Source organism: Halichoerus grypus, chromosome 5 (genome assembly GCF_964656455.1).
Source record: "Halichoerus grypus chromosome 5, mHalGry1.hap1.1, whole genome shotgun sequence".
In the NCBI taxonomy this organism is placed as follows: domain Eukaryota; kingdom Metazoa; phylum Chordata; class Mammalia; order Carnivora; family Phocidae; genus Halichoerus; species Halichoerus grypus.
Genome location: NC_135716.1, coordinates 175,021,518 through 175,049,230, shown reverse-complemented (window position 1 = coordinate 175,049,230; position 27,713 = coordinate 175,021,518). Strand labels below are relative to the sequence as shown.

General features: G+C 58.5%; 1 protein-coding gene across 10 annotated transcripts in view; it reads left to right on the top strand.

Annotated features, from left to right (window-relative positions):
- ARHGEF10L (Rho guanine nucleotide exchange factor 10 like) overlaps nt 1-27,713 on the top strand; it is a 144,190-nt gene that overhangs the window by 58,561 nt on the left and 57,916 nt on the right. For 2 of the 10 annotated variants that reach the window (XM_078073740.1, XM_078073739.1), the window contains exons 7-18: nt 1,244-1,413; nt 6,085-6,201; nt 8,967-9,075; nt 11,562-11,668; nt 14,041-14,118; nt 15,049-15,228; nt 16,282-16,398; nt 17,798-17,890; nt 18,695-18,868; nt 23,057-23,202; nt 25,183-25,197; nt 25,443-25,624. In XM_078073740.1, coding sequence (XP_077929866.1) covers nt 1,244-1,413; nt 6,085-6,201; nt 8,967-9,075; nt 11,562-11,668; nt 14,041-14,118; nt 15,049-15,228; nt 16,282-16,398; nt 17,798-17,890; nt 18,695-18,868; nt 23,057-23,202; nt 25,183-25,197; nt 25,443-25,624 — 1,488 coding nt within the window. Of the gene's footprint in view, nt 1-1,243; nt 1,414-6,084; nt 6,202-8,966; nt 9,076-10,639; nt 10,827-11,561; nt 11,669-14,040; nt 14,119-15,048; nt 15,229-16,281; nt 16,399-17,797; nt 17,891-18,694; nt 18,869-23,056; nt 23,203-25,182; nt 25,198-25,442; nt 25,625-27,713 lie in introns of those variants that run through there. The other 8 variants (XM_078073744.1, XM_078073743.1, XM_078073742.1 and 5 more) reach the window with 5 other exon arrangements.

Here is a 27,713-nt window from a genome sequence, read left to right as displayed (position 1 = left end):
CAGCTGCTCCAGTCCCTGGAGACATTAATCACTATTATCTTTTGCTTAAAAATAACCTTATGCTCCCTCCTCATCCTGAGACCCGAGTCCCCAGCTAAGCCTCAGTGTGTCTGTTTGTTCTTTGGGTGACAATCTCCCAGAGCCCCCACTCCCTGGCTCTCGTGTGGGGTGGAGGTGGGGGCCCCGGGTCAGTGGGATGACACCCGGGCCCGCCCAGAGCCCCCATGAGCAAGGACCAGCTGCTCTTTGCTGAGCGCCTGCCATGTGCTAGGCTCTTTGCTAGAGCTTCCGGTTCATATTTTATTTACTTGACCTTTTGGCTTATTATTATCACCATCTTGCACAGAGGTCTCCCTCCAGTAACTAAAGCTCCCTGTTCTGAGCAGATTTTTTTATAACCCTTTGTACCATATTTCTTGTGTTTTGACAAAAGCATGTTCATCTTCGTGCACTTTTGGGGGTCTGGCCTCACTTTTGTGGGGCCTGCAGTTCAGTTCTTCAGGTGACAGACCAAGAAGTGCAGCCCAGAGAGATGGGAGAAGCCCAAGGTCTCTGGGGTGGAGCTGGGCCTACCTGGGCAGCGGCTTTTCCACCCCTGCCGAGAAGCAGCCTCTCACTCCAGATGTAACGGGGGCCACGGGCGTGCTCCGGCCTTGGGGGTCCTGTCCCTTCTGGCCAGTGGACTCTCAGCTCTTTGTCCCTCACTTCCCCGGTGGGGCCTTGGAAGACAAGGGAACACTCCTGGACGCTGGGCCAGGCGTGCCCCCTACTGGACCATCCTGAACCGGCATGGGAAACTCAGATTTGGGGTGAGGGGTCCCCCACTCATTTAATGCTCCTGACAATTTCTATTTTGCCCCTGAGGATGCTGGGGCTGGAGCTGAAGGCCAGAGTCAGGACGTGGTTCTGGGTCTTGTTTCCCACTAAAACATTCCCCAAGGCCCAGGATGAGCACTCAGATCCCAGAAGAGGGATACTGAGGAGTAGTGGGAAGGGATTAAGGAGCCTTTTGTGTGCCTGACACATTTCTTGTGCCTTTCCACATTTTCTCGTGTCCTCCTCACTTACCAGGTGGATGTTGTGTGGTCATCCCCTCTGTTTTATGGACGAGGAAGCGGAGGTGGAGCCCCAGGGCCTGACCGCGACCACCTCCCATCCCCCACCTGCCTGCCTGGATCAGAAATTGGGTCTGGTGGGCTTGGCACGGGGACCTCCACTCACTGCCCTGTCCCTTGGCATTCAGGGGTGGAGAGGAACCTGCTCTACGAGGATGTGCACCAGGACGGAGGGCCCAGGGAGGCGGAGGACCTAGGCTGGAGCTCCAGTGAGTTCGAGAGCTACAGTGAGGACTCGGGGGAGGAGATCAAGCCAGAGGCAGAGCCTGCCAAGCACCGAGTGTCCTTCCAGCCCAAGGTAAGGGGGCGGGCATCTGTCACCCCAGCCAGGGCACTGCAACCCCCTGGGGGATTGGGTAAGGAGGGTGGTGAGGGCCAGGCCTCAGATTCGTATCCAGTTAGTGACCCCCAGGAATGTACAGTGAGAGAGGAGGTGGCCCAGGTATCCCGAAAATAGGAAATGATCCACCAGCATTGCTGGTTGACCATGGAGAGCTGTCAGCCTGGAATGGGCGTGGTTAATACCTGGCCCAGGGGCTCCCCCACCCCATTCCCATGGCGGACCCGGCAAGGGACCGGCTGCAGAGTCATCCTCAGCATAGGCTTCAGGCAGCCCAGCCAACTGATTAGAGTTGGCACTTAGATCAAGTCAGCTAGGTCTCCCTGCTCTCCAGGATGCATTCTGAGACCAGTCCTAGAACCATACAGTCCTCTGCCCTGGGGAAGTGAGCGGGAGGGGGGCGGTGCTGCTATGGTTTGGACACAATTGCCCAGAAGGCCTCTTTCCAAGGTCTTTTAAAATGACATTCATGCATTGGTTTCTGCCTGGAACAGGGTTCATTCTGCTGGTTTCATGGAGGGAGCCATGGAAGCTGAGAGGAGGATGGATTGTCTGCTTCCTCCTGAGACAGCCTGCTCCTCCCATTTGTTCTAGAGAAGCCACCAGAAAGCAGATTCTAGCGATTTGGGGTTTAATGGGAACAGCTTCTTACAGGCAGGCCCTGCCCCACCAGAGGTGACTGGGTCCCATCAGCCTCCTTTTGAAAAGACACAGACAGGCAGATACCCAAAGGTGGTGCAGGGAGAAGGCAGGGGCCCCAGGACAAGGCTGGGGTTATGGGCACCTCCGAGTCTTGCCTAGTGCCTCCTGTCCCTTTCTGAGTTTGGGGATCCCCTCTGGAGGGGGGATGCTGGCCAGAGCAGCTCCCACACTTAGAGTCGTCAGCTAGACTTTCCTCAGCACAGGCGGGGCTTCTCAAGTTCCCGAGAAGCCTGGGAGTTGAGCACGTCTCTCTTGAACCCAGCCTCGTGGCTGGGGCTCCATAGGCTGGGCCACGGAAGGCGGCCTTGGTGTCTTGCTAGGATAAAGTTAAGCGTCTGTCACACCCACCGTGTGCCCAGTAATTTCGGAGGGTGTGGGCAGGCGTGCACCGGAACAGGAAGACCCAACCCAGTTGGCCAACCATTACGGTCTGGGAGGAGGTATCAAATATGAAGCAGTTTGTCAAAAATGAAGCCCAAAATGCCTTTCTGTAAACACGAGCCCAAGTATCTACGGCCACATGCCTGGCACGGGTGGGATCTAATAGGGCGAGTCAGAGGGGGGCGTCTCTGGCGCAGAAGCCAGAGGGGCTGGGAAAGGTGTCCCAGGCTGGAGTAATGGCCCAGGCGAAAGCTCAAGAATAGTCCTGTTCCTCTGCTGTCCTGGGAAGGGGTAGCGTTTACTGCCTTAGGGGAGAAAGGGCTCTGGTTATGAAGCCAGCATGGCCCTGGGGAGCCTCCCAAGATGAGGGCCGGACTCGTGCCCCTCGGCTTGGTTTGGGATACTGTAAGCAGGCGGTGCTCGAGGCCCGGATTGGCCCTTGTTCTCAGCCTCTGGCGGTCCCTCCTTATCCCCCGCGGCGGCTTTGCCAGCCCCTTGCCTTCTTGCTGGGGACCCGGAGGGAACCATGGACGGCTCTCAGAGGGCAGGAGGCAGGGAGATGCTGAATTTGGGCTCCCCAGTGCTGGTCCTCAGACTGGCGTAGGCATCAGGATCACGAGGGTAGCTGATGGAAATCGCAGACACCAGGGCCTCACCCCCAGGGCCTCTGGTTCAGGATTTGGGTCGGGCTGGCCATCTGCTTGCTCTTACCCCAGGGGATGCAAGGGGCCATGAAGAGAAATGCAGGGCTGGCCCTCACTGTGGCTGGGCCCCAGGGAAGGAGTCTCTGGGGGCTGCCTGTTAGCTCTTATCCTGCAGACCCTCCAGCTAGGGGCTTCGGACCCTTCCTCAGCAGGAAACCATGTGGCAGGGTTCTTGGAATTTCTAACCATGAGGACGTTTTCTCTGGCCATGGGCCAAGGCCTGCCTGTTCCCTGAACAACAGGCTCCCAGGGAGATGGGGGGGCTTTCCTCTGGCACCCACCTCTGCCCTGGACACCCCACTGAGCCTTGTCCGCTGTGCTCTTCCCTCCTGAGCTGCTTGGGGCCCACTTGCTTCCATGCCTGGCACTGTAGTGGCTGCATGGTTTGGGGCCACTGTTGCTTGGCTGTGTCTTGTGTGTGCTGTGGGGCATCAGACAGCAGAGATCTGGTGGTGTTTGACCCTATCCTTGGAGTCTGACGGGGGGCGAGTTCTCTGCAAGAGAAGTAGTGTAGTCCCTCCTTCAGGGGTCTTGGAAGGTCAGCCCTCAGCAGGTGGATTTTTGCCAAAGAAAGTGACTGAGGGGTCTGCAGAGGGACCTCCTCGGAAGCACCTGACCTAGATGTAAGCAAGGGCCCGATCCTGTTATGTTAATAAGTACCTGCTGGTTGCAACCCATGGTCAGTGGGATTTTTTTTTTTTTTTTCCAGTTGTGGAACGAGCTGCATTGGACTTTTCCTTTTTCTCACTGTGACCTCTTCATAATTGAGGTTACCATGATCCAGTTGGCCAGGGCATTGGACAGAAACGCCAGCTCTGACCTCAGCCTTGCTCACTCCCGTGCTCAGATCTGGCCAGTCTGTAGTTGACCTCTGATCCTGGTTCTTCTAATCCTGAGAGAGGCCGAGGGGCAGTACAAAGCCAGAGCCTTTATGATTTTATTGTGTCAATTTACAGTGAAACAGGACTCAGTATAAACCCCAAACTCTCATGGTTTTGGGGAGTCTGAGTAACTCTCAGAAGGACCCCTGTTCTGCTATTTCTTTGCATTAATAGTAGTGAGCATCTGCTTAGCGTGGTACAGTTTACAAAGCAGTTCATATGATTTTCCTAATATCCTAGAGTGGTTGGTATTATTTGCATTAAAAGTCATTTTATTGATCAGAGAACCTAAGACAGAAGCTTAGAGAGGCAAAATGATATGGTTAGAGTCACACAGCCAGTACGTGGTAGAGCTGCAACTCAGTATCACATCTGATTTGAAAGAAAATACATCATCCTTCTCTGCATGCATGCATGCTTCCATTCATCCATCCATCTATCCATCCATCCAACCATCCATCCATCCATCCATCTATCCATCCAACCATCCACCCATCTATCCATCCATCCAAGTATCTGTCCATCCATCCATCCATCCATCCATCCATCCATCCATCCATCCAAGTATCCATCCATCCATCCATCCTTCCATCCATCCATCCATCCATCTATCCATCCATCCAAGTATCCATCCATCCATCCATCCATGCATCCATCTATCTGACCAACTATCCATCCATTCAACAAATATTGAACACTTATAATTTGTAAGGTAGTGTAATAACAGCTTCCACTTTTTGAGCACTTACTAAGCCCTGGGCTCTGCATGTATTGCCCATCTAATCTCAGTAATTCTGTGTAGTAGTTATGGTCCTGGCCACTTTACCAGTGAGGAAGGTGTCCCTTAAAGAGGTAAAGATACTTTTCCAGCTAGTGAGCCGGGGGGTGGTGATTTGAATGTAGGCCTGCCTGCCTCCAGAGTTCATGCTCTTGGTCCCTCTACTTGTCTACTCTGGAATTAGTACTGTCTTGGTTTTCTGTATGCTTTACCAAAATTCACTATTGCTCACACAGTTCATGCATTTGAATGTCTGTTTGTCTCTCCATAAATCCATTTTCCCAGATAGTACGTAAGCTAGTCAGCTACCCATCCTTCCATCCAGTTGCCTGCGTTCCCTCCCTCTATTAACCCGTTCCTTCCTCCAGTGATGTGCCAGAGCCGGCTCTTCCTAGCTCGCAAGATCTAGGAACCAATTGTACACTCTCTTCCCAACTCCACATTCAGTGGTGTCACACTGGTAGTGTGAAATTTGCCATGGTAAGAGTATTCAAACTGTGGTAATATAAAGCAGGGCTCTTTCTCCTGGAGAAGCACTGTGTTAAATATTTACCAGCACAGCATTGCTTCCATCCATCCACCAGTCCCGCTGTGCTTTTTAGTCATTCATCTTACTGTTCACCTGCCCATCCATTTACCCAGCTCTGCGGTCATCCAGCTAAGTTTATCCATTTGCTCACGCATCCATTTATCTGTCCATCCATCCATCCATCCATCCACCCATCCATCCCTCTATTGTCCATCTGTCTGTCCAACCATCCCTTTATACATTCACCCATCTTCCTATGCATTTGTCCACCCATCCTGCCCATCCATCCCCCCCCCCCCCACCATCCAATCTCACAAACTCGCTGAGAGCCTCCTATGTTACCAGCCCCATGCTGGCCCCTGGGATGAGGGGATGCCTGAGACACAGTCCTTATCTTCCAAGCGCTGTCCCCCTTCCCTGAGGGGGGCCTGGCTGGTCCCCTCTTCCTGTCCTCCCAGCAGCCAGGACCCAGTCCCCACTGCCTGTGTGTTGGGGTGGGACACTGCCAGAGCTGATGCCCAGCGGGAGCCCTCCCCATGCCCCACATCCCACCTCACCTGGTCTCCTTTCTCCTCTGTTGTCCTGTTTGTCTCCTCCCATCCCACCTGCTCCTCGCACCTGCTCTCCTTCTGCCTGGCTGCTTGGGGGCTCCAGCTTTCTCCAGACCTGACTAGGCTAAAGGAGAGATGCGCCAGGACTAAGAGAGACATCTTGGCTTTAAGAGCTGGGGGGAGAGACATGCAGGCGCTGAAGCACAAGTACGACTGTAAGGTACTGTCTGTCTGTCCCCCCATGTCCTGGCTGGGGCCCTGCAGAGGGGGGCCCAAGCCCCTGGCGCCCGCCCCGGCACGGGAGCCTGGCCGCATCTCACATCCATGCCGGGACGGGCACGCTCCTTTCCACGTTCTTGCCTCTCTCTGAGTGAAACCTTAGTGGTCTGCCAGAATTCCTGGGTGGGTCTGCACGCTCTAGGGCCTTCAGCATCACCAGGGTGCTTTGGGGCACGCTGACTGCTGAGCTTCATCCCCAGAGATGCTGATTCTGGAGGTCTGGACTAATGCCCAGGCATCTGCAAATTTGATAACGCTGGCGGTGGGTGACAGTTACACTCTGAAAAATGTGAGCATCACTGAGTGACACTGGATGTTCCTGCCCCTCTGAGCTGTTCAGAGAGATCCAGGCTAAGGAAATCTGTAGGAGAAATCACAGCACCTTCTTCTCAGATGGGACTCCGACTTCTGGATCATGATGACATCAACAGCAGGGGCTTCCCTTAATCGAGCACCTACTATGTGCTATGGACTTTGAAGGCCTGCAGGCCTGGCTTTGAATCCCAGTCCTACCACTTCCTCTCTGTGTGATCCTGGGCAGGCCTCTTGACCTCTCTGAGCCTTGGTTTCCTCACCTGTGAAATGGGGGCATTAACAGTACCAGCCCCCAGGGTGGATGGAAGGAAGGGTTAAGTGAGCTCAGATCTGTAAGGTGCTCCGTGCTGCGCTCGGTGGGTGGTGGCCCCTGTTATCTGTGCACCTGACTGTTTTGTCCCCAGGGCACCCGGGGAGGCAGCTGTCATTTGGCATCAGTGAGGCCGGTGAGTGAATCAGCAGGCTGGTAGTCGCAGCGACAGAGCTGGGACTCAAACCTGGGTCTGTGCATGCCCAAGCTGAGTGGTCTCCATCCTGGGCCACTGCCCGTTCCGTTGGAACCCGAGACCTCCCAGGAGGAGGGGGACAGACACTTTATAGTTTGCAGGGCCCTTATATAGATGCGCCACAGGGGGGCCTGTGACCCGAGGGGGGCGGGCTTCACTTCTCAGAAGGCCAAGGCCCGAAGAGGAGTGGGGAGCATGTGAAGGGCAGAGTCTTCCACCGGGGTTCTTGCCCTGGCTGGGACCCTGGACTCGGATCCCCGGCCTGGCCCCTGCATGGTGAAGATGGGCGGAGGCGGCAGGTTGACTCAGGGACATCTTCTGGGGTGTTCATTTGTTGCTCTTTTTTGCCCAGGAAAATGCCAAGAGAAGACCGCTTTGGGAGTTTGTAGGGCAGCTTCCTGCCTCGGCTTTCTGCCAGGAAGAAACCGAGCTCAGAGCAGAGGTTTCTAATCTGGAGGTTGTGACCCACCCCCCCCCAGAGGAGGATGAGCATCTTTGTGCAGTTTCTGGGGTCGTCATCTGTCCTTCTCCTTAGATTATCACGGGGGTTTATGACCCCCCACCGACACCCATCCCAAGAGGCCAAGAATCACTGCTGAAGAATTGTGCCATTTAGATTCAGGGAGGCCCGGGGGACTTCCCCTTCCCTTGCTGGTTGTTTCCAGAAAGTCAGCACTGTTCCTGAAAAGCCACCACCCTGTGCCCCAGGCCCAGCACCCAGTGGGTTTTTTGCAAGCCAGAGGCCCAAGGAGTGCGGGGAGTGGTCCCCAGGGGCTTGTTTGGAGGAAGGTGATAGTGAGAGCAGAGACCGGAGCCCCCCAGAGGCATGCTCCCTGCCTTCAGCAGAGAGCCTCAGGGAGGAGAGAGTGTTCTGAGAACGGCACTGGCTGTTATGACAGCCACATGGCTATTTAAATTTAAATCAATTATAGTGGAATATAATCAGGACTTTGGGTCCTTAGTTGTACCAGGAGTTACTTGCAGCTGGTGGACCCCCAGTGGGTATTTGCATCATTGTAGGAAGTTCTTGCAGGGGAAGTTCTGTTGGGGAAGATGCCGGGGCTGGGGGCTGAGAGCTGGGGGCTGGGGCCTGAGGGCTGAGGGGTGCAGGAATGACTTAGGGGACAGCCACTCTGTGTGCAGGCCCTGGGCTCCTCCAGCGCTCAGGGCACTGGCTTCCCCCTCCTGGGCACGCCTGCCATTCTGCTTAGCTTGCTGCATGGTGTTCACGGGTCCCTCCCCGCACAGGGGAAGCTGCGCTCTGCTCTGTGGCCGCTTCAGCCTTCCCCCGCTTTCCCGGGCCTTGGCTCAGTAAGAAATTTGGCTGTTTGGGGGGCAAGGGAGGGGTTCCTCACTTGGGTTTGGCAGATGGGATGGGGGTGTGCACTCACGTCCCCTGAAGTAACCACGGATACACGTACAGGTCATTTTACTGTTCAGCATGCTTCCCTGGATTCCGTCTGTTAGTCCTCACAGACCTTGGCACATCTCAGTAAGGAAACTGAGGCTCAGTGAGGTTAAGTAAGTGACTTGTCCCAAGAGGTACGGCTGGGATCTGAACCCAGGCCTGGCAGTCCAGGCCTCGAGTCTTTCCCCAAAGGGAGACAATCGGGTTAAGACCCCTTCTTGTCGATTAAGAGGGTTCCTCCAGGGTGATCCCCCAGGGAACGAATGCCCCTTCTCACCTTGTCCCGGGATGTCTCAGGCGCCACTGCCTAGCTGTCCCTCTTGGTCTCTGCTGCCACCTCCCTGGAAGTGAATGGGCCCCGGGGTCTTGATGTGTGCAGCTCCGGCTGGGAGGCCTGGGTAGGGCTGGTGGCCCTTGGTGGCAGGCATCCTGGGGCCTCCCTCAGCTTCTCTGATGAGCCCCTCTGCCTTTGCTCAGATGACCCAGCTCATGAAGGCTGCCAAGAGCGGGACTAAGGACGGGCTGGAGAAGACGAGGATCGCCGTCATGCGCAAAGTGTCCTTTCTGCACAGGAAAGATGTTCTCGGTGAGGTGCCGTGGGCCTGGCTGGCAGGAGGCTTGGGCTCAGCTCAGTGACAGCAGGGACGGGTGGGCAAAGCCACCTGGGGTCTGGGATCCTCTGGTGGTACGGGTTGGGGACTGACCCCCAAATATCCTGGCTGGTCCCAGCCAGTTTCTCACCCTCTGGCAGGTACAACCCACCTCTTTCTGGGGGAGGTTGGGCCTCTCCCTTCAGCGTCCCTGCCCTTGGTCTCTGTCCTGGCAGTCTTGGCCTCCTGCCTCCTATGCTGTTCAGCTCACCTGGCCTCATCTTTGAACGCTCCCGCTCTTTCCTTGGTCCATCGCCCATCTGTCCACCAGCCAGTATTTATTGAACACCCCCCAAGTGCTGTACCCCATGCTGGGTACAGGGCCACCAAGATGAACGAAGCAGCATTTCCTCTGGGAGTTCCCAGCTCACATAAACAGGAAGTGACCACGGAGGCTGACAAGCAGTGGTGGAGAGAGGGGGCAGGAGCATGGAGGAGCACAATGCAGATGAATGGTCAGCGAAGGGCTGGGAGCAGGAGGGGCATGAGACCCAGGTCAGTGAGGCGGTGGGGAGTGGGGCAGGGAACGGGTGCTCTGGGCCGAGGAGCCAGCATGTGCAAAGGCCCCGGAGCGGGGCAGTAGGAGACGTTCAAGAAACGATTTTCGCGATAGTCAACATTTATTGAGTATTTACCGTGTGCCGGGCGCTCTCTTACGATCCTGACAGTTCCTTGCTTAATCCTTATAGACACCAGACAGTCCACAGGGCTGTCCTGTTCCCATGTGGAGATGAGCAAACAGGCACAGAGAGGTTCAGTGACCCACCTGGGGACACACAGGCGTAGAAAGGATGGCAGAGGCTCCATGTGGCTGGAGAGAGGGGTGGGCATGAGAGATTGGAGCCAGGCCAGCCAGCACAGATATTCAAGCCAGGGAGAACTTTGAGACTCTGTGCCCTCTTGAAAAGTTAGGCGCTTTCCCTTCTCTGTGCCTCCATTTTCTCTTCTGTACAATGGGGCTACTGTGGCATCTGTCTCAGGGGCCATGGTGAGAATGACCGAGGCTGTGCGTGGAAAGAGCTCCTGGCTCCGGTGTGGCCGATGTCATTCTCGGTGGGCAGTCACTGAGTGGAGGTGTTTGGTGCTAGGACGGTGTCTCGCCGGCGTGGGTTCAGATCCCGGCTCCACGGCCTCCTGGCTACACGACCTTGTGCAGTTCTTCCCCTTCTCAGAGGGGCCGGTTGCTCATCTGTGAAATGGGTTCAACGCCACCACTGCATGCACTTGATGCAGCATGGGACCTTTGGGGGAGCCCTGGCCCCTGCCGACGGAGGGGACAGGCCAGGGAGCCCTTCCAGACTTGGTGGAGTGGCCTGGAGGAAGGACAGGGTGGACAGGCTGCTTGGCTGGGAGCGGTCCCTGGTCACCGTCCCCACCCCCAGACTGGCCAGGCTGGCAGCAGGCTCTTCCTAAGCCCTCCCCACCCCGCCCGCCAGCCCAGAGCCTTGCCTAAAGTGACCCTCCCACCAGAGGCGTTATTAATAGCCACGGCAGGGCTCGGATCGCTGGCCAAGAATGTTACCCAGTGGCGAGTGGGGGAAGAGGAAGCCACGGGGCTGGCGGCTGGGGTGGGTGCAGAGTGATGCCCGGGGTACCATGTGGGCCAGGCAGGAGGGCCTTCACCACCCCCACCCCCACACTGTGGTCCGCTGTCCCTCCTCCTCCTCGTCTTCTGTCTCCTGTTCAGGTAAGGGCCTGCCTGGGTGTCCCTGCTCCCTCGGCTCCTGGCTCAAGGGTCACTGCCACCTCCTTCTTCCCAGCTTCCCTGCAGCGCCCTGCTGCCCACGGCCGCCACCACTGGGTTTCAGAACCAGAGCAGCTCGGGGCCCGTCTCCCTGTGCCTGTGTCTCTCTTGTGGGGGCAGAGCTATCCAAGGCCAGATCCCTGCACTCTGCCTGACCTCCCGCTTTCTCTCTGCCCGAGGCTCTGTCTGTCTCCTGCCCTCTGTCCGACAGCTGCCCCCACTTGTGTCTGCACGGCCCAGTTGAACTTTTTCCCTTTGGGTCTTTCTGCATTTTTTTGTTGTTTTTGTTGTTGAAAAGACGAAAACATAGCTAAGTAGTCCCGTTCTTTTGGGGCTTACTTTCTTCCCCCTTTTGGGCATCCAGAAGAAAACTATTTTTAGTGCCTAGTGATGGAGACATGGGTGGCCTGGCTTGCACCGGGCCAGAAGCGGGCGGGTCTGAGTGGGGACAGTGACTTCTGGCAGAGTTCCTGCTGAGAGCTGGAGCCCCGAGGTGTGCTGCTTTGTGCTCCCCTGCTCACTCCTTTATTCCTGGCCAGACGAATCTAGCAGAGCGTAGCAGTGAGTGACCCTCTGTGGCCCCGGGACCCTGGCCCAGGGTGGTTCCCAACTCCTGGGGGCTGAGCAGGGTATGTTATCCTCACTTTGCATGTGTCACTGGCCCATCTGACTTTCCAGGTGACTCGGAGGAGGAGGACATGGGGCTCTTGGAGGTCAGCGTTACGGACATCAAGCCCCCGGCCCCGGAGCTGGGCCCCATGCCAGATGGTCTGAGCCCTCAGCAGGTCTGTGGGGGGAGCCAGGTGGTGGGGGTGTTCAGGGGAAGGGGTGGTCAAGGGCCCCACGAGTCTGGGTCTTGAAGGGGAAGTGATGAGCGGGGGCTCCCGGTGGAGCCCCAGCTTCTTGTCTCCTCACTGGCTGCACAAATTTCCAGACTGGACCCCACAGGTGCCATGCCGTTGTCCCGGGGGTGGTGGGCCCCCAAGCATTTGGCGTGCTTGCTTCCCACCCCAGGGGGACTAGCGCACTCCTGCTTAACCGTTTCACACGGAGGTTCGCAGGAAGGGGCTGCTGTGACAGAAGGGTTGAGGAGCATTAAGCTAATCCAGCTTGGGAGATTCGGAGAGGCCAGCCCGCCCTCCATCCACGGGCTTCTCCCAGGCTCTGGGGGCCTTGGGGCGATGCCTCCCTTCCCCCACAGTGTCACTTTCGGACCAGGACCGGGTGGCCTTGCTCTGGACATGTTGTCAGGTTGGCTGTCCCAGCCATGAAACAGGGGGAGAGACCCCTGACTTTTCTCAGGTGTGGGGACGCTGAGCAAGTCATGTCAGGGCAGCAAGCACCAAGAAGGGATGGCGGAAAATCCTGATGTTTGACCTTTTTAGAAAACCAGGGAGATGACATGTGGCCACATTTCATGTCTCGGGAGTCCATCCGCCTGCTTCCTTCGTGTCTGTTAGCTGCCTGGCCAGCCCTGCCCCAGGCACTAAGAGTCTGACCCTCACCCCCGGGCGCTGAGATGGTGACCCTGGCCCCCGGGCACTGAGAGTCTGACTTTGCCCCTGGGCACTGAGATGGTGACCCTGGCCCCCGGGCACTGAGATGGTGACCCTGGCCCCCGGGCACTGAGAGTCTGACCTCGCCCCCAGGCACTGAGATGGTGACCCTGGCCCCTGGGCACTGAGAGTCTGACCTCACCCCCGGGCACTGAGATGGTGACCCTGGCCCCCGGGCACTGAGAGTCTGACCCTCACCCCCGGGCACTGAGATGGTGACCCTGGTTGGAGCCAGGTGCGAGCCCAGACTTCGGGCTCACAATCCAGGGCTCGTCTTCCTGGCGTTGGCCGGGCCTCTCTCCTCAGGAATCTCTTGGTTTCCTGGTCAGGCAACGTTAGTTAGTCCTGACCAGTGGCTCTCAAGCGAGGCGATTTTACCCCCGGCGCATTTGGCCCTGTCTGGTGATGTTTATGGCTGTCACTACCGGAGGTGGTACTGGAACCTAGTGGGTAGGGGCCAGGGATGTGGCTAAATGTCTTACAGCGCACAGGACAGGCCCCACAACTGAGAATCACCTGGCCCCATGTGTCAGGGTGCTGAGGTCGGGAACTCTGCTCTGGGAATAGCTTGGGCACCTGGGGATCGTTGACGATGCATCCACCTGTGGAACAGCCGGAAGGACAGTGGCCTGGCCCATCCCGCAGCCATGGGGCTGTGTGGGCCGTGGTTGGGCCTGGGGCACAGTGGGAATTGCTGAGAAGGGTGTGCCAGAGGCAGGACAGAGGTGTCCTGGAGGAGCAGGGCAGATGGCGGCAGTGGGGACCTGGATCGCTGCTCAGGACGACTGTCGGGCACCGCCAGGGTCGGTCACCCTCCTGGCCACGGCCCAAGGTGGACAGGCTCCAGCCTCAGACACCTCTCCCATGACACCTTCCATGAGCTCTGTCCGGGCTTTGGGGCACAGTGGAATCACCTGGGATGCTCTAAAAACCCCGGTACCCGGGTAGTGCCCCATACCGACTCCATCAGAATGTGTGGGGTGGTGGCTGGGTGACAGTAGTTTTAAAGATGCCACGCGATCCCACTGAGCAGCAGAGTTGCCCCTGCCCCCTCTGTGCTGCCCACCAGGCGAGGGCTGCTGGACTGGAGCTGGTCAGGCTGCGCCTGAGGGTGTGTGGACTTGGGCTGAGGAGAGAATGGGCCAGTGGGACGGGGCAGGGAGGGACGGGATGTTTGGCCTGCAGTGGAGCCCCCTCGGGGGGTGGGAGGGCACCCTGCAGCCTGCCTGTGGGAGAGGGATTGGCGGGGGGTGGGATCTACAAGGAGCGGGAGCGGAGATCTCTGTTCCATCTAAGAATTTTCTACTCGAGTTGTCCAGGGATGGGGGGGCTGCCTGACCCCCGTGAAGGAGAGGTGGTGATTCCCTTTGCCTGGATGTATGTGAGCAGAGGCGTGGCGGGGTGCTCGAGCCCCAGCGCCCACACCCCCACCTGCAGTCTGGGCTCTGCAGGGAAATGTGCGCCTGAAGGCCCCAGTGCTCCCCGGGGCGGGCTCTGATGTCGAGACTCCTCTTCCCGCCACGCCGGACTCTGCACACGCCCGGGGCTCAGCCCGTGCGGCGGCAGGTGCGGGCACTGACTGCGCTTTCTGGCCCGAGCAGGTGCTCCGGAGGCACATCCTGGGCTCCATCGTGCAGAGCGAAGGCAGCTACGTGGAGTCTTTGAAGCGGGTACTCCAGGTGCGACTCCAGGGGCCTCTGGGGAGACAGCAGGGAGGACCCCAGAGGGACACTTTAGGAGGAGTGTTGGGGGGCTGGGGACAGTTTTAAGGGGAAGGGCCATAGGCCAGCACTTTTATGGGGGCAGCAGGAATTCCTGACGCCTTGATGTTCACAGGGGGACTGCATTTTGGAAGCAAAGTTGAGGGTTTGTGAAGTGAGGTGTGCCCCGTAGGGTGGAGGGCACCGTGCCTTCCTCGTCTCTCTGGGAGCCTTGGGGCAGGGTCGTGTCCCCCATCCTCCTGGGGCCCCCGGAGGCTGGAGTGGATGCACCCTCTCTCTGGCCGTCAGGATGCCCAGGCGTCGCCATGTCAACTAACGTGTCAACCTGGTCAGTGGTCGGCACTCCGGATGTGCTGCATCCCCTGGGATGCTGTGGCTTCGGGAGAGGCCACCAGGGAAGGCAGGTGTTGGGGTCGTGGGGTGTTCGTGACACCCTTCTCTTCCCCTCCTGAGTTCGGATCCACAGAAGGGGAGCCCAGGCGTCAGGCAGGGAGAGATGGAAATATCACTGTGTTCCTGATCAGTGGGTCGGAGTGTGGCTCTGGTTCTGGGGGCCAAGGGAGCTAGGCCACTTCTCCAGTCCGGGAGCTGGCTCAGTCATTGGCAGAGCTGGACGGGGCCAGCCGGGGCCTCGGGGCCTTGCCTCCATCGGGCTCCTTGAGAGCGTCTTCCTCCCAACCCCGCTTTACACCCAAGTCAAGGGGGTGGGTTGTGGGTAGGCAAAGAGGGGCCAGGCGTGTTACATTCATGGAGATCCTTCCAGAAGGAGGAGGAGTGAGGGAAGGTCTACCCATGGTCTGCTGAGTTCTTCTGGGCCTTGTCCATGTTGCCCGAAGGGCAAGTGGGCTGTGGCCTGGCTTTGGGGTGCTTACTGCCCCGGCCCTGCAGGATTACCGCAACCCCCTGATGGAGATGGAGCCCAAGGTGCTGAGTGCCCGCAAGTGCCAGGCGGTGTTCTTCCGCGTGAAGGAGATCCTGCACTGCCACTCCATGTTCCAGATAGCCCTGTCCTCCCGCGTGGCTGAGTGGGATGCGACCGAGAAGATCGGGGACCTCTTCGTGGCTTCGGTACGTATCCCCAAACTCCCAGGTACAAACTGCAGCCCTCACCTGGATGCCATCCTGGCCGGCTTCCTGCCGTCCCCTGGTCACCTGTCCAAGCCGGCAGGGTCCGGGGGTCGCAGGGCCCGGGTCTGCCTGGCCCCAGCTGGGGTGGGCGCGACACCTTCTAGTAGGTCCTTGGAGGTGTCCGTGGCTGTGGTGCTGGTGAAGCCCGCGCGCTGTCCTGGCCTTGCCTGGTGGCAGCACCTTCAGGAGGCCGGACACCGTGGGCGGTCACCGGCTGGTCTGTGGCTTCCTGCCGAGTGCTCCTGGGGTGCCCACCGTCCGCGCTGCTCGCACAGACCGTGGCCTTGGCCCCCAGAGGACGCCGTGGGGCGTCGGGCGGGCGCACTGGATCGCACTCCAGGCGACCTGGCCAGTCCCAGCTCAGTTTTGTCACCTCGGGCAGCTCCAGGGCTCTCTGGGCTCGAGTCCCCAGCTGAGGGGGGCTCTTGGTTTTTCAAACTGAAGTCTGTGAGCCCCAGAGCGATTCATGGGGGGGTGGGGGGTCAAGTCGGTGGAACTCCATTTTGATCTGTTATAGGTAATTGGGTTCTCCTAAAAGAAAAAAAATATATCGTTTTGAAAATCCCAGCACTCAACAGATCTGATGCCCTGGGCCATGTGGACAGGGCCTGGGGGCAGGAGTGCCGTCCTCGTGGCTGGAGGGCCAGGGCATTCTATTTCCTGGGGGTGGTGAGGAAGGGCACGGAGAGGGGGGCATCAGGCCTGCCCCCACCCCTGCCCCTTCTCCTCCCTTCACCTTCCAGGGCTGCTCAGCTTGGTGGGGGGGCAGGAGGGTCCCTGGTCTCTTGGCACCACCTCTTCCTCCCTGGGACCGCGGGCATCTCTCCAGCTCTCGGAGCCTGGTTTCCTCCCCTCAGTGGGGTGACAGGTTTCCTGACCTCAAGGCTGGTTGTGACCGTCCGTCCGGGTAGCCAGTACCGAGGGTGGGGGTGCTAGCCACCCTCCCCCCCATGTCACAGTGACCCTCCCTCCCTGCCCCCGTGTCCGTTCCAGTTCTCCAAGTCCATGGTGCTAGACGTGTACAGCGACTATGTGAACAACTTCACCAACGCCATGTCCATCATCAAGAAGGCCTGTCTCACCAAGCCCGCCTTCCTCGAGTTCCTCAAGGTGGGCCAGCAGGAGTCCAGGGCCCCTCTCAGTGGGTTTCTCAGGAGGAAGAGGGCACTGGGGCCCAGCTTTGGGGGTCCCATCATCGCTGTGGCCTGGATACCTCCCCTCTTTCCTTTGGGACATCGCCAGTGCCATGGGAAGAAAATCAGCCCCTCTTGCCCCCCAGGAGGAGGGTGATAATGAGTTAGAGGGTCTGTAAGCTGGAGCTCGGCCAGGTGGAAGGGGAGGCCGGCGACCTCTCTCGGACGGGTGGGGTGACAATGGGTGGGTCTGTGGTGGGTGACTGTGTTCCTCTGTCGGGCTGGGCTTGGGTGGGTCTTCAGGTATGGCTCAGGTTGTCACCGGGCTGATCCCTTTTCCTCATTTGGGAAAGGGTGAGGAAAGTTCCTCAGAGGGCTATCTTGGGGACCACGTGGGAGAATAGAGGTAAAAGGACCAAGGTATCAGGTAGCCGTGGGCAGCTTCCCCTGAGTTCCTGGGCTGTGCAGTCAGGTGAGTCAGACGCAGACCTTGCCCTCAGGAAATGTGCTGCCTAGCGGAGGGTGTGGGTGGGCTAGGTGGGGGAGGAGCCGGAGCCCCAGCCAAGGAAGCCCCTGCCCCACTCCAAGAAGGTCAGGGGGCTTTGTCAGTGGAGTGTCATCTGTTGTAACAGGTGGAGACAGAGGACAGGGTGTTCCAGATACAGGGGTGGTGGGGCAAAGGTTAGAGGCAGGAGGGTGGGGATGGGCAAGTCTGCTTGGATCCTGGGAGCACTGGGGGCCTATCTGGGAGTTCTAGGGGACAAGGCCCAGAGGCGGCTAAGTTCAGTTTGGATGGTCCTGGATCTCAAGGCCCAGGTGGCTGGGCCCTCATATTTCAGGCAGTGGGAGCCACTGAGGAGTTTTGGGCCTGGGCAGATGGAAGTGGAGGCCAGGGAGGAAGCTGAGGCAGCAGGCTGGGGGGCAGGGTGTGAGGGCCGGAATCAAGGTGACAGGCGTGTGGATGGAGCACTGGAGACGGATGAAAGAGGACAGCAGGACCCCCGTGCCTGCCCCTCAGCCTGGCCCAGGCCTGGCTGCCTTAGTTCACGTGGAGGGCGTGGTTGCCAAGGCTTCTCCTCTGGTCTCCTGAGGAAACTGCTCAGTCCCCCAGTTATGCTGTTAGTCCGGAGGCCTTAGCCCGACTGCTCTAGTCTGCCCACAGCCCCCCGTGGCACCAGAGTCCTGGCTGCGGAACCAGGGACATCTGGGGCTCTCCTCTCAGGCCCGAGGCTGAGCAGGGTACTGGGCCCCAGCCGGGGGGCGGGGGGAGGAGAGCCCAGGACTGGTGGCGTCTGCCCTCTGGGGCACTCGGCACCCCTGCAGACAGGGGTGGAGGGGTGGGGGCTTGGTGAATGATTCCACCTGCTCTCCAACAGCGGCGGCAGGTGTGTAGCCCAGACCGCGTCACGCTCTACGGGCTGATGGTGAAGCCCATCCAGAGGTTCCCACAGTTCATCCTCCTGCTTCAGGTACCATGTGGGGTGCTGACGGCTGCGGACCTGCAGGGTGTGGCCCGGGCTGGCGAGCCCCCTGGGGTGGGGGCTTCTTGTCCGTCATCCACAACCCATCCGTCTGCTTTGGACGATGAGCAGGACCTTGACCCCGCAGTGCCCTCTTTCTCTACTCCTGGAGTGGACCTGATCGTGTCGGACAGCTTCTTGTGCACCTCCCCGGCGTGGAGGGCTGGGTGACTGGTGGTGGCAGGAGCCCAGGTTGCAGGAAGGGAACGAGGGCGTGTGGACTCCCAGGCCCTCGGGGGTCCTGGCAGCAGGGCGAGGCTCAGGAAATGAGCTGACTTTGACCACTTCGGGCTCCTAGAGGGAGTGTTCGTCCCCTCACAGGGCTCCCCCCAAGAGCTTGGGACACCTCCCCTGATTGCCGAGGGCCCTTAGGGTAAGCCCCCGCCCGCCCCCCCCCCCCCCCCCCCCCCCCCCCCCCGCTGAGCTTGGCAGGGCAGCTGCTAGGCCGGGGACCCCTGCGGCACTTTCCTCTCTGTCCTCAGAGCTGCCGGCCGCAGGAGGGGGCTTTCATCTCAGCAAACTGCTGATCAGTGAATTAGAGATTGATCCACATATTTATTTTATATTTTCATTCATTAGCTATTTCTTGAGGCCTTGCTGTATGTCAGGTACCATCTGTCTTGGCCAAAAGTGGGGTACCTTCAGCCCCTGTCTCTGCAGGAGGTGGGAGGGTGAGGCTTTGATCCCAGGCCAGGGGAGGGAGGGTCTGCTGGGGTGGGGTTCTCAGCCCTGGCTCTCTCGGGGTCCTGGCAGGATATGCTGAAGAACACCCCCAGGGGCCACCCGGACAGGCTGTCCCTGCAGCTCGCCCTCACGGAGCTCGAGACACTGGCCGAGAAGCTCAATGAGCAGAAGCGGCTGGCCGACCAGGTGGCCGAGATCCAGCAGCTGACCAAGAGCGTCAGCGACCGTAGCAGCCTCAACAAGGTGAGTGCCAGGTCCCCCCCACCTGCGAGCCTTTACCTGCCCTGTGGCCTTTAACACCTGTCGCCTTGCCGCCTCCCCTCGGCCGCCCACTAGGTGGCAGTGTTCTCTGAGGGAGGGGAATCCTTGATTCTGAGCACACAGACCTTACCTTGAGGATTAGAGTCTACACTGCACCCCCGCATTCATTACTATCCATGTTATTTTAGGATAAAAACTGATTTTGTCCATCAGTGTCATTGCCAGGAAAGACACCAGAAATGACAGTCTAGCATCATGCTTATACAAGGAAGCTCTGGGGTCAGAATCTGAGTTTGAATCCAGATTTTGCCAATGGTGCTCACTGTGTGGCCTCAGGGGAATCACCCAACCTCTCTGAACCTCACTCGCTCCCTCTGAAATGCAGAGAACTCAGCGGTGCCTGAGCCCAAGGCTGCTGCGAGGCAAACAGAGGAGTCCTTAATATAAGGTGGTTGTCATCATTACTAGTGTTATTTGTAAAGGAGAAAGAGAGAAAATTCATGCCATGTTTTGGGGTTGCAACTCAGGAACATTCTAGTAAAAAAAAAAATCTTGGAAAACTTTCAAACGAGTCCGTAGAGAACCTTGTTTTCAAAATACAAAGCTGGTACCCAAAAGCGTCATCACCTCGAGTCACCTGTTGGTGCACATGACATGAGGTGCTGGAAGCCGCTCCCAGACCCGGGGGGCCCTGCACCCTGGGCGCCCCCTGCTTTCACCCGCAGGAGGGCGGAGGTTGGTGGGGATGGCTCGGGTGAGGCAACCCTGTCTTAGGGCACAGAGGCAGGGACACTAGCTGTTCTTTGGGGCAGAGACATTGTGTAGGGTCATCACAGGGAGGTGTTCAATCTTTCAGGGAAAAACTGGGAGCGCCCTGGCTCTGTGGGTTTCAAAAGCAGAAGTAAGGCCAGTGAGATTTTAGCCACATGGGGTGGAACTTTCTAATAGTACAGGAAGCTTTGCCCAGAGGACACCAGCCCTTTCCAGGTGGCCTGCACTTTACAGTATATAATACTAATCTACGCTGCCATCTTTGATCTTTGCCACAGGCCTGCGAAGCCTGGACAGGAGAGCCTGCAGGGTTCCGTGCAGTTCTAAGCTTCAGGGGTCCTACACCTTTTTTATTTTTTTTAAAGATTTTATTTATTTATTTGTCAGAGAGAAAGAGAGAGCACAAGCAGGGGGAGCAGCAGAGGGAGAGGGAGAAGCAGGCTCCCCACTGAGCGGGGAGCCAGATGCGGGACTCGATCCCAGGCCCCCGGGGTCATGACCTGAGCCGAAGGCAGACGCTCAACCGACTGAGCCACCCAGGCGCCCCCAGGAGTCCCACATCTTTTTTTTTTTTTTTTTTTTTTAAAGATTTTATTTATTTATTTGAGAGAGAGAGAATGAGACAGAGAGCATGAGAGGGAGGAGGGTCAGAGGGAGAAGCAGACTCCCTGCCGAGCAGGGAGCCCGATGCGGGACTCGATCCAGGGACTCCAGGATCATGACCTGAGCCGAAGGCAGTCGCTTAACCAACTGAGCCACCCAGGCGCCCCCAGGAGTCCCACATCTTAAGACTCTCGCTCCTCAGGTCAAATTCAGGCTGTACACGTGCTTTTAGGCCCACACGGTATTTTTAAGAAGATGGAATCGGTTGCCATCAGTTAAAAATGGAAAGCTGCCCATAGAATCCAGACTGGTAGGTCTTCTCGAAGGGCTGGAAGAACTGGCACGCTGGCCCGCCTCCCTGCAGGCCATGGAAACGAGCCTGGAGCCCTGAAGACAGCGGGCCCCACTGAAGACCGCCCAAGTGTGCCATGACCTAAAACTTGGCCACCTGAGGAGTAGCTGCCCACGCCCCCTCAGTCCCCAGTCCCTCCCTGCCTCCAGGCAGGACTCCCTAACCAGCCCCAGGCCAGCCCTCTATTTCGGAGTGTCTCTAGAAAGACAGACTTCAGGCCAGCCTGGCACCTGCGCTGGTGTCTGATGGTCTGTGCACTTGGGAAGTGTCTTCTTCGGTCCCCTCCGTTGGCCCCTTCTCTGTAACCAGCAGGGTCTCTGGCTTCAGCCCGCACACCTGTACCGCAGCCGGTGCCAGTGGAAGAGCTGGCTGGGCAGGAGGGAGTCCTCCGTAGCACCTGCTCCGGGCAGACCCACTGTTCTCTTCTGCGCCGTCCCCCACAGGGACCCGGGCAGTAAGGAGCCGTGGTCACTGGCTGGAGGCCAGGAAGACCTGTTTGGTGTTGGGCAAGGAACCGAAAGCTCCGAGCCTCAGTTTCTCCCCCTGTCAGGTGGGGGGCGTTTGTGAGACGTGTGGGACGTGGTTGTGGCCGCGACGTGGCCGCACACTGTGCCTACCCCTGGCCAGGGCCCCCCTTGAGCAATCTCGGCCATTTCTGAGACCAGTCCGGTGATTTTCCTCTTGCCGTCTGTCACCCAGGGAAAAGCAGAATTGAAACTGGGTGTGCCCCAAACAGAACCCTGCCGGCTATTTCAAAATGTGCCTGCTCAGGACCCTCCAGGGGAGTGTTTGTGCAATATCCGTTTTTTTCCCCTTTTATCTGCCTACGGGGCCGGGGCATGATTGACAGCGGCCCAGGGGACTTCCAAGGTTTAGGTCACGGCACACTTGGGCGGTCTTCAGTGGGGCCCGCTGTCTTCAGGGCTCCAGTCTCGTTTCCATGCGCTGGCGTCAGCTTGTTGATGGAGCTGGTGGCGTAGGGGAGCCCGGCCTTAGCAGTGACGAGAGGCCCCCTCAGGGACCCTGAGTCATTTTTGTGTCAGGAGCAGTGGGGCCTCTGTGACCCCTGTCACACGCAGCTGGCCGCCCGGTGCTGGGGACAGCGTGTGCGCCTGGCCGCGTCCTGCGCCGCTGCCGCTTGGCAAGCCGCTTTACCTCTGATCTTGGCTTCCTCCTCTGGGAATGAGGGTGGCCGCGGGCTGCGGAGCTGGTTAAATGGGAAGTAGGGTACTTAGTGCCAAGGGCAGTGCCTGGCAGGCAGTGGGCATTGGTACCATTTCAGGCTTTTGGGTGATCCGGGACACATGGTTCTAGGGAGAGTGACAGGGCCGTCTCTCCGGGGGGGGAGGCTTGGGGTGATCTGCCCTTTCCCAGCAGGGGTGAGGAGGGAGGGGAGGATGACTCTTGTCATCGGAGTCATGGGTTTTGGGAATGAATTTTGCTGAACATTATCCTCCCCTCTGCAAAAAAAGAAAAAAAAAAGTCCCTCTCAGTAAAAAGCTGTTTTCCCGGTAGGTCCCTGAGTAGGATGGTGGTCCCGGTGCTGGCAGGGGCTTCTCAGGGTCCAGCCTGAGATTGGCAAACACCTGCTTGGATGCCTGAGGCCTGAACATCATTGACCAGCAGATCTGTGCAGCCCCCTCATGCGGCAGGCTGGCTGGGGCTGTTCAGTTCAGGGTGCAGGGCTGGGGCCTCTTCCAGGCCCGAGGTCTCCCCAAGTGAGGCCACACCTCTTCATGGCGAAGACCATCACAGACAGCACGGCCCGTGGGGACAGCAGCGTCCCCAGTCAATGGGAGTACCCACGTGCAGGGCCAGCTTCTTGGCCTGTGTGCACACGTGCAGGGCCAGCTTCTTGGCCTGTGTCGCACAGGGCCGGTGCTCAGGAGGGCCCCGCACTTGGGTTCCTGTTCTGCTGTTACTGTCCTGAAATCCTTAATACCATTTGAACGAGGGCCGCATGTTCATTTTGCACCGGGCTCTGAAAATGATGTCGCCAGACCCGGTCACGCGTTACCATGGTGATCTGAGCGGTGGATCCTCGCCCCCCCTTGATAGCTGGGGTGTGGGCAGGTGAAGTGACCTGCTGGAGGGTTCTGTAGCTGGTGAGCAGGCAGCCAGGGTGGGAGCACGCGTCTACGACTCTAGCTTGCGTCGCTGGCGGCGACTGCCACGGGGAGGGGTGGCGGGGGCTGGCGCACCTGAGAAGGGGTGTGGGCTGCGGGACAAGGGGGGCAGCAGAGAACCCAGTGTGCCGTCCTGTGGCCTCCTCCCAAGTGCCTCTCGCCACGCCAGGGATGGAGGGCCTGGCCCCACCTCTTCCTCCGCCTCTCCCAGCCCCGGTCCCTGCTGCGCGCAGAGAGGGGTTCTGGCTCCTGGGCGCAGTGATGGTCGCGTGGCAGCCTGTGTGCTGGTGTGGACTCTGCTCTGTCTCCTTCTCGCAGCTCTTGACCTCGGGTCAGCGGCAGCTGCTCCTGTGTGAGACACTGACAGAGACCGTGTACGGTGACCGCGGGCAGCTGATCAAGTCCAAGGAGCGCAGGGTCTTCCTGCTCAATGACATGCTGGTCTGCGCCAACATCAATTTCAAGTAAGTGGGCCTGGGTCGTAGCCCGCTGTAGGGACGCCCCCTCCCCGTCCTGTTGTGCCCAGGTTTCTAGACTGGCCTCTCCGTGATGAGGTCTAGTGTGGCCTCGGCTTGGGTTTCAGACATTCCGGCTTCCTCTCCCATCCCTCTTGGCCTGCTCTCTCCCTAGTACCCTAGTCCCCAGATGGGGAGCATCTGGAAGGATCATCCAGGCCCACCCCTGGCCTTTGGGCCAGCAGCTGTCCTTCCTGCAGAGTGGTCTGTTCTAGAACTCTGCTGTTGGTAACTGAACAGCTTCCTGGGTTTCAACCACTCTGAGATTCCAGAGATTTTGCCCCGAGCACCGTCTCCCCCACAGAGCCTGGTCTCCTGGTTCTGAGACTGAGGTGGTAGAAATGCCTGGAGCTGGGCTTCTAGGTTGTACCGGAAAGAATCGGAGCTTGGATGGGGTGAGGGCGATTGTGCCCCACAGGTTGTATCAGGCCTCCAGAAATCTTTTATTTGCCTCACACAGGGAGTTCGTGCAAAGATTGAGACATTTTTGACTTCTCTTGAAAATCTGAAGGGCCAACATTCTGGGCCCACATTGCCCAGGGCCATACGGGCCCGGAGCTGGGTCACATGGCCTCCTTACTAGGGCTTGTGCTCTGCTGGGCTTCATGGTCCCCACCTGGCCCCATTTGCTCACTTGCATCCCCTGCTGGGCCCTGTGGCCGAGGGATGGTGCCCAGATGAACAGCTGTGACCTGTCCAGCTGGGACTCTTAGCTACTTGAGTGGAGCAGACTCTGCTCTCAATATTTGACAGCACTTTAAAAATCATCACAGAAGCACCAATATGGTGACGATAACTGAGATCCAAAGGGACATCCCCTGTACCCCTCAGCTGGAGCACCTGTACAGTGGGGGACGCCTGTGGGCCTGATGTGGGCTCCACACCCAGAGTCGGCTGGTGCAGGCACGGCCATGGAGTGGATTTGGGGATAGTCTCCATCGCTGTGGCTCATGCACCCTGGAACAGGAGCATGCAGGGCCGTCCGGGGACTCCCAGGCTCTCTCACCCTCCACCCATCCACCCACCCACCCACCCATCCATCCATCCATCCATCCACCCACCCACCCACCCATCCATCCATCCATCCATCCATCCATCCACCCACCCATTCATCCATCCATCCATCCATCCATCTATCCATCCATCCACCCATCCATCCATCCATCTATCCATCCATCCACCCACCCATCCACCCATCCACCCATTCATCCATCCATCCATCCATCCACCCACCCGTCCATCCGTCCATCCATCCACTCACCCACCCACCCACCCACCCACCCATCCATCCATCCACCCATCCATCCATCCATCCATCCACCCATCCATCCATCCATCTATCCATCCATCCACCCATCCATCCATCCATCTATTCATCCACCCACCCATCAAAGACTTATTGGGCCCTTACTTTATGTCAGTTCACAGGTCTGGAGGAGACCTGGCACTGATAGGGGACTGGGACAAGGAAGTTTGTGTCCCAGATCAGTGTGGTGGTGCTTAAGGCTATCTCGTTCCCTCCCTCCCTCCCTGATACCAGCACTGTGATTTTTAAGGCACCATATCTGATGAACACCTGCTCTGCCCCCTGCTGCTCAGGGCCTAGCCTGGTGTGAGCTGTGATGGGGATGCTAGTGGCCCACTTTGGGGGGAGGGGGTTGGGGGATCAGCTTAGGTGATTCGGCGCAAGTCATGTGACCTGTCTGATTGTTGGTGTCCTCGTCTGGAATAATACAAGCTTCCTAGCAGGGCCGCTGTGGGAATCGCAGGTGATTGGAGGCCAGCGGCCTGCTTGGGGAGAAGGCCCTCCTATGGTCCCTGATGCCTACACCTGGCCCAGCCCTGTGGCTGGCCCCCATTGGTCTCAGCCCCCTAGAAATCACTCAATAACAGGAATGACCTTCCTTTCTGTTTTGTCTTTTTCCTCAGGCCTGCCAACCACAGGTAGGGGTTTGGGGGCTCGGGGCCTCGGGGCATGTGATTCTGGATCTGGGCTGGGGCCTGGGCACCCCAGGGCTTCTGCCTCATTGATGGTTCTCTGCTCTGCCTAACTTGGTTTTGGCCCGAGGTCTGGTGCTTGTGTTGCAAGGGGCCTGGCTGAGCTGGTGTGCTGAGGAGTGTGCTCCGGGCTTGCCCTGGGCCTGGGCTGCTGCGGGCTCTCCAGGGCTTCCTCCTATCTGTCCTGGCAGGGGCCAGCTGGAGATCAGCAGCCTGGTGCCCCTCGGGCCCAAGTACGTGGTGAAGTGGAACACGGCGCTGCCCCAGGTGCAGGTGGTAGAGGTGGGCCAGGAGAGCGGCTCCTACGACAAGGACAACGTGCTCATCCAGCATGCTGGCGCCAAGAAGGCTTCCGCCGTGGGCCAAGCCCAGAGTGAGTACCCGCCCCGCTGCTGCCGGAGGGGCACCTGCCCAGGCCTGTAGTCCTTGTCTGGGAACCCCAGCCCGATGGGCCACCTGGCCAAGAGGCTCTGGCTGGTTTGCAGCCCCACACTACACACAGACGCACACCCAGACCCCCAGCTGCTCGTGCACATTCCAGAGTCACACCTCCATCTCGTGCACGGGACACTGTCCCTGCCCCTCCCACCCCTACACCCTTGTGCACCTGTGTGCCTACACGAGCGTGCATGCACAATGCCTTTGAGTTCCAAAGCGGGACTTCAGTCCCTGCTTGACCATCGCCTGCCTCCTACGGGACCTCAGTGGATGGCCCTCCTCTCTGGGCTTCAGTTTCCCTCTCTGTGCAGTCAGGGGCCCAGGTGATACTCCGGTAGGCTCCTCGACCCTCAGGGACCAGGCTCAGGGCTGTGAGGCTCCGACTTTTTGGGCACGAGAGGAATGAGAATGCGGAGGGAGTGGCGCCGGGCAGCCTCTCAGCGGTGCACCTCCGTCCATCTCCGCGGGGGCCGCCACCGTCAGACCCGGTCTGGTGCAGGAGCTTCCTGGCTGCGGGCCTTCCCTGTGCCTTTGCCCCCTTCCTGTCCATCCTCCATCCAAATGCAGATCAGGTCTGTGTGTGTGTCACCCTCCACCCCGAACCCACCCGTGGCTTCTCCTTGCTCTCAGGGTAAAGTCCCAGGTCTTCGTTGGCCCCCACGCACCACTGCGGGGGGCGCCCACCCGCCCCGCCCTCCCCAGGCTGGCCACACCGGCCTCTCAGTTCCTGAGGGGCAGAGCCTCCTCCTGCCCCAGGGCCTTCTCCCAGCCTCCACCCTTCTGCAGACTCTTTTGCTGTCCTACTTACTCATCTCAGCTCAGATGACACCTCTGCAGAGAAGCCTTTCCTGATTCCTTTGGACTGGGCCAGGCCACCCCCCCACCCATCCTGGGCTCTCAAGGCCCAGTTCTATGGTCACCTTCCCTGGGAGGGTTCGGCAGCAGCCCTCCTTCAGGGCCTGGTTTACAGGGGATGTTAACAGCTGTTTGTTGAATGAAGGGAGGGTGCTGAGCTGCAGGGCTGGCAGGAAGGAGCTGGGCGGAAGGTCCCTTCCACAGGCTCTGGCTTCCATGTCCACCTGCCCACCGGCCTGGCTCTGTCCAGGGCCTGACCTGGGAGGGTACCTCCCTGGGTCTTGGGCAATTCTGGCAACTGGGAGGGTGGTGGCACCATGCCCTGTTGCCCTCGGAGGGCGGGGCTGGCCGGCTGCACCTACTCCCAAGTACTGGGCCCCTTCCCCTGGGTCTGTGAGCAGGAAGGGCTATTTCACGGTTTCCAGAAGCCCCCAGCGAAGGGCCCCATTTGTCTTCCCCAGAGGCGCCTTCAGCCCTAGCTTGACTCCACCTTATTGCTCCCAACCACCTTGGGGCCCCTCCTTCACTGCCACGTTTCTCAAACGAGAGTACTACGTGGCCTGACTCCCTTCAAGGGGAAAAGAAAGCATTCTTGTTGAACCCTAGTTGGCCTTGAATGATTTTTTATCACGTTGTTATTTGAATATGTGCAAATATAAGACTAGGTATGAAAAACTCGTGATGCTTATATCCCTTGAACAACCGTAAAACCAAAACAAAATCACAAGTGGGATAAAAAAGAAGCTACAAAACAATAAAATTCAAATTAACAGCATTCATTTAATGTGATGGATGATGTTGTTTTGCTGGAACCCAGTTGCTCACGATGTGGCTGTGGGCCTCTTCTGGGGCAGGTTCTTTTGAGATCTCTGTACCCCTTCCTTAGGGTGCCCTGTGGTGACCCGCGTTGCCCACCAGCTTACCCACTGGGCTCACTGCAGAGTCTGTCTTTGCTCTTTTGGTGTGAGTGCATCACTTCTCTGCCAGGTCTCCCCTTGCTCCCTGCTCATTACCTGGTGACAGTTGAGGTACTCGTGCTCATTACCAGAGCCCATGGAAGCCCTGACACCATGCAGCAAAACATGGCCTGAAAGTCATTCTATCCAGGTGACTCAGGATGTACATCTGTTCTCCAGATACTCTTCTAAATGAAAACCCCAAATAAGCCC